The 5,643-nt window shown below is 29.9% G+C and overlaps 1 protein-coding gene across 1 annotated transcript; it reads left to right on the top strand.

Moving 5' to 3' along the window:
* The first annotated feature begins 1,195 nt into the window (after positions 1-1,195).
* Positions 1,196-2,935, top strand: LOC105178773 (thymidine kinase). The gene is made up of 4 exons (XM_011102319.2): positions 1,196-1,450; positions 1,587-1,731; positions 2,261-2,382; positions 2,485-2,935. The coding sequence occupies exons 1-4, from the start codon at positions 1,296-1,298 to the stop codon at positions 2,750-2,752; spliced, it is 690 nt and encodes a 229-aa protein (XP_011100621.1). The 5' UTR covers positions 1,196-1,295; the 3' UTR covers positions 2,753-2,935.
* Positions 2,936-5,643: the final 2,708 nt, after the last annotated feature.

Raw genomic sequence — 5,643 nt, 5'->3', positions numbered from 1 at the left:
TATAATTTGACAATTTAGGTTACGTGTCTAGCACGTTGTCTACTTGATTCACTTGTGGAAGACATGATTATTTGTGTTGCTTCTACTTGACTTCAACTTATAAAAATATGGGAATGATAAGATTCAATTTTTGTTAGAGAATAAAGAAATCGCTATGTTTTATTGTCCTATTTTTCTTCAAAATTTATGTTTTTTTCCCCCAAAAATAGTCCCAAGGTGGAAAAGAAATTAATTTTTCCTCCAACAAAAAATACTTAACTAACACATATAGGCACGTGTGCTACACTGTTAAATTATAGACCAAAAAATAATTGAGGACCAAAAGTATTAATTCTTGTAAGTTACAGGACTAAAAATGCTGATCTCGTAATGAATTAGATCAAAAGTAAAATGGACCTAACTTATGGGATCAAAGATATCTTTTTCCCCTATATTTCATAGTATTATGGGTATTTTTCGGAACTCAGCAATAATTTACGGGTGCGAAATGTCTTTATATTAACTTTTATCAATTTTAAAGTAATCTCAGTATGCAATTTGATATTTACATTAACTAGTAGGATTAATTAAATTTGACTTTTTTTTGAAAAATATTAAATTATACCTTCTTCCAAAAAATTTTTAGAATTATACTTGTACTTTTTGAAAATTCACCATTTACACCTGACTCACTATTATTAATGATCGGATGAAAAATGCTAACATTTACAAAAAAAAGTTACATACTCTTTTTAAGGGTTAAATGCAATTTACCCCTGTGATATGTAAAATGAGCAAATACCCCCTGTAAAAAATATTTAGCAAATTAGCCCATGTAAAAAATATTTAACAAATTAGCCCCTGTAAAAAATATTTAGCAAATTACCTCATGTGTTTTAAAATATAGGAATTAATTTACTATTTTATTTTTATATTTTTTTTTTCACTCATTTCTCATATTAGATGTGGGTAAGTTGTATTTTTTTATTTAATATTTTTATCTAAAGAATTTTGTACTTATAAAAGAATGTGTAATATTATTATAATGTACAAAGTAAAATAAAGGGGGCGGGGGGGTTGGGGAGTTTGTAGTGTACGCTGTACGCTTCATTACCGGGGGAGCGCTCATATTCCAATCCTCAATCTTCCCTCCTTAAATTTAATTTTTTGGAGTTTGAAAATAGAGCGCAAGACTTTTTACCCCACCTTTCAATCCTCATCTATAAATTCACTGCAATCCATTCCCCACCCAACCCGACCAACCCACTCCACGACCCTTATACGACAAACCCATTCTCCCCAAGATTCGCTTAATCATGTCCCCTCCTCCTATCCATGGTGCTGATCAGGTGGTACTTGTGTCGCCGCCTCATCGCCGCTCCGGCGAGGTTCATGTCATTGTCGGTCCCATGTTCGCTGGCAAGACCACAGCCCTCCTCCGCCGTGTTATGGCTGAAGCTGATACCGGAAGGTCTTTCTCCACTCTCACTCTCTTCTTTTTACTTATTCTTTATTTTTTTTCTCAAATGATAAATTGATTATAAATGTGGTACATTCGTTTCTTCAAAAATTAGTATGGGATTCTGATTTTGAGTGAATAATTATAGAACTGTGGCGATGATAAAGTCGAGTAAGGATACCCGGTACGCGGCCGATGCAGTGGTGACCCATGACGGCACCAAGTTCCCTTGCTGGCCGCTGTCAGATCTCTTGTCGTTTAAGCACAAGCTTGGTGCTGATGCCTACCACAAAGTAAATCCTGTTTACTACCCTTCCACTCTCCCATTTGGATCTGTTGATTATTTTGTGGCTGATTCATGTTAAATTGGTTGATTAATGACTCTGAATTTTCTAGTTTAAATTTTGTTGAAGGAGTATAATGTTTTCATACTTGATTAATTGACTGGAGTCTGATTCTTAATTAGTACTACATATAATGTGCTGGAGTAATCTTTTGAAGAAAGCCGAGCTGGTATTCTTTATCTGAAAAAAAAAAGTTCTGAAATTTGGATTTGAAAATTTATGTCATTTCAATGGGGAAGAAGAAATTTACTTGGCCCATATTGTTAAGAAAGTGATATATATTGCATCAAATTCATGTGTGATTTCGAAGTTTCTCTTGAACAACTATCTTGAGTAGCAAACATTAGTTGAGGGTTGAAAAATTTATCATACAATTCTCATGTTATGATCATTCATACAAGAACTATTGCGGATGTGCTCTTGCTATGTACTAAATGTTCTTTGATAATCCTCTAAAAGCAAGTATAATATTTGGCAGTTGGATGTGATTGGTATTGATGAAGCTCAATTCTTTGGCGACCTCTATGATTTCTGCTGCGAGGCAGCTGATCTTGATGGGAAAACTGTAGTGGTTGCTGGCCTTGATGGTGATTACTTAAGGTAAGTGTCAAACTAAAAACAAAGATTGGCTTCCTTGAAGCTGCATTAAAGAACATAGTTCTTTTATACTTTTGGATTAAAGTGCATGCTTTGTGCTTGCAGGAGGAGTTTTGGCTCGGTGCTAAATGTAATCCCACTTGCTGACACCGTAACAAAATTGACAGCCCGTTGTGAACTATGTGGCAGACGTGCTTTCTTCACTTTGAGGAAGACGGAAGCAACACAAACGGAGCTCATAGGTGGTGCTGATGTTTACATGCCCGTTTGCAGACAACACTATACCAACGGACAAGGTGTTGTTACAGGAGCTGCAAAAACGGCTTTTGAAACTCCTACAGTTCAGAGTTTGGAAACAGCTGCCATGGTCTAGATTGCTTGTTGGCTATACTAGTATGTATTAAGTACCTCGTTTCATTGTTTCTTTTATTAGCCAAGATCTCCATGGCTGTGTAGCTCCTCTGTTTTGTGTATAGCTTTACTTCTATATTCAGACTCATCATGTGTGAGTTGGAAAGATGATATCCGCTATAATATAAATCTGTTTCTTGATTAACATTAAGGAATCAAAGCATATTCATTTGCATTAGTTGTTCACCATCTTCTGCTATGCATACATTCATATCTTTCAATCATTAAGTGATTTAAAGTAATTGTACTAATCAGTTAAACTTCTCTTCTAAACGATCAACTTAAGAAACAAATTCAAAACAGTTATCATATCTCCTAAAGAACATTTTCAAAACCATTCAAAGTCTAAGAAATAACATCATACATGATGTGAATGTGATGTGTTATTTACGAAGTATTTGCAAAAATTTCTACTTTTAGAAATGTGAATTTTGTAAAGAAAGTTGAAAGGTGTAGCAGAATTAAAAGTGATTTTTATTAGTAAAAAAAGTGAAAAACAACTTAGAGTTAATTAGATAGTGTTTCAAGAAAAAATACTTTTAGAATAAATTTAATTGATTAAAAATTATTTTGTCCTTATAAAAAAGATACTATTTTTTGCTTATCATTTCACTTGTTTTGTTAACAATAAATATTTTTTCACAAAAAATGATAAATTTTATATTGATTTGTATATTTCATATTTAATTTTTTAAAAATATTAAAAAGTATATATTTAATGTAATAATGCTCCCACTAAGTAATATAGTTGTTGATTAACTCCATGATTGCAAGAAAAAAAATATTTCATTAATTAACCAAATAATAATGTGAACGAAATAATATATTTAGATTATATAGCAAATAAATATAAAAATCTTAAAGTAGCAAATATGTGAAAGTGTAAATATAATTATTATTGAATTAATTTTTTGAAAACTCCAATATCAACTTTAAATACACAATTTGAAAAATAAATAAAAAACGATAAAGTTGAATTAAAATTATTATAGTAAGGGTACAATAGTAAAAAATAAAGTTGAATTTATTTACAAAAAAATCAAAACAGCTAAAAGCACCCCCAAAATGTTTCTAACTTTGACCTAAAAACGTTTTTCTTAATTATTTCAGATGTAGAAGTTTGCATTTCAAATCCTCTAAAAATACCTTTTAAGAGACATAAGTTCAAAAACTCTCTCAATTAAACAAAGGCAATGTAGTAATTTTCTAAATATGAAAATTACCGGAAAAATGAAAAGAAAATGGCAGATGGTATAATGAGACATGGAAGGGTGTTTGGTTGAGTTTACACGTTTTTTAAAGCATCTTATAAGATGTCGTGAAATCTTTGATAATTTTTTACAAAAATAAATCTATAAAAATTTAAAAATACAATGTTAAAAATTTAAAAATCTTTTAAAAAATAGTAATAGATTGCCTATTTTAAAAATCTTAAATAAATTAGTTCCATTTGTTCTTTATTTTTTTAATATATTTCGTGCTTAGTTTAGAATCCAAACTCTAATATTTCTTTTTCCTTTTCTTAAAAATATCTTAAAAGAAACTATATTAATTTGACAGTTGAGCTTAGAGGGTGTTTCACTAAGTTTATATAAAAAACTTCTTATATACTTCTACATCTTATAAGATATTTTAAGAGTTTATAAGATATCGAATCTTAAATTCCTAAAATATTTGAATAAAATAAGATGTAAAAGTTTATACAATGTTAAAATATTTTCATAAATATTAAAAATTAGTTTAATTTCAAATAAAAATTTAATAGATAATTTTCTTTACAAAAATAAAACAATTGATCTATTATTACGTAAACTTTTGCATAATATAATTGATGCATGCTGAGGTCCAGCAACACCATAATGGTTGAAGGACTTTAAAAAAAAAAAATCCTAAAATTACAAGGGGACCAGCACTACGATACTTAAGTCAGTAACGTATTTACGAAAAAAATGAAAATAAAAACTTGAATTGAAGTGAGAATACTGGTTGAAAATAATATTAAAGTGATATATCTTATATGGAGTACAAAAAGAGAGCTAAAACTAGTGTACAAGTCGAGAAAGAATGAGAGAAAGAGCGTGATAGCTTGTGTTCCCAAAATAATTGCATAGTCTCCATTTGGGGCAAATGATATGCCGTTGGATAACTATATGTGTTAGCTAATTAAAAAAAAAAAAGTTTATGATTTGAACTTATTTGAAAAAAATTATGACCATTTGAAGATATCTTGCTAGGTCAAATCGAAAATCCGAAAATCAGTTACTCGCTAATTAAATAGTTAATCCAGTCGGGCTTCTTAGAGCTAATCGAAGATCTTTTAATATGACGTGTGCTAAGGTGTCAGCAATCTGTATGACGTGTTGTCCCTACTATATGCTAACTCAACATGCTAAATTGAGTTTATTTATTGGGCTTGCCAGGTGATAAGGCAAGTTATAAGCTTTTTACTTGCTCATGAGCTAGCAGGGCTTGACCTGATGGGTTGCTTGGTGGGGACTTACTTCTTTATTCTTAGGCTTTAATGAAAAATATTTGAGGGGTATCACTAATATATATATACATTTGATCTAGATATATAATTGATACTTTCTTTATTAATTCAATGCCTATTTTTAATTATATAATTATAATGTTTTAAATTTATATATTTGAAGTAACTATAATATGAACGGTAATCTAATTTTTGTTTAACTATAGTAATTTATTATTAGGATTTTCTCTTCTTCAAATGTAAGAAAAAATAAATAGCAAATATTTTAAAAAATTATGTACTAAGTAAAATCATAATCCACTATTATCGCTAAAATAATTATTTTGAATGCATGTAAATATATAGGTTATATTAAAATTTGA

This window comes from Sesamum indicum, unplaced genomic scaffold (assembly GCF_000512975.1).
Source record: "Sesamum indicum cultivar Zhongzhi No. 13 unplaced genomic scaffold, S_indicum_v1.0 scaffold00057, whole genome shotgun sequence".
Taxonomy (NCBI): Eukaryota; Viridiplantae; Streptophyta; class Magnoliopsida; order Lamiales; family Pedaliaceae; genus Sesamum; species Sesamum indicum.
Note: the sequence above shows the minus strand (reverse complement) of the source record. Positions and strands in the feature narration are given on the sequence as shown.

Bases quoted from the DNA above. Each gene is read 5' to 3' on its own strand.
- LOC105178773 (XM_011102319.2), top strand. From the start codon at position 1,296: ATGTCCCCTCCTCCTATCCATGGTGCTGATCAGGTGGTACTTGTGTCG. The intron at 1,451-1,586 runs GTCTTTCTCCAC...GAATAATTATAG, and splicing joins GCTGAAGCTGATACCGGAAG to AACTGTGGCGATGATAAAGT. The intron at 2,383-2,484 runs GTAAGTGTCAAA...TTGTGCTTGCAG, and splicing joins CTTGATGGTGATTACTTAAG to GAGGAGTTTTGGCTCGGTGC.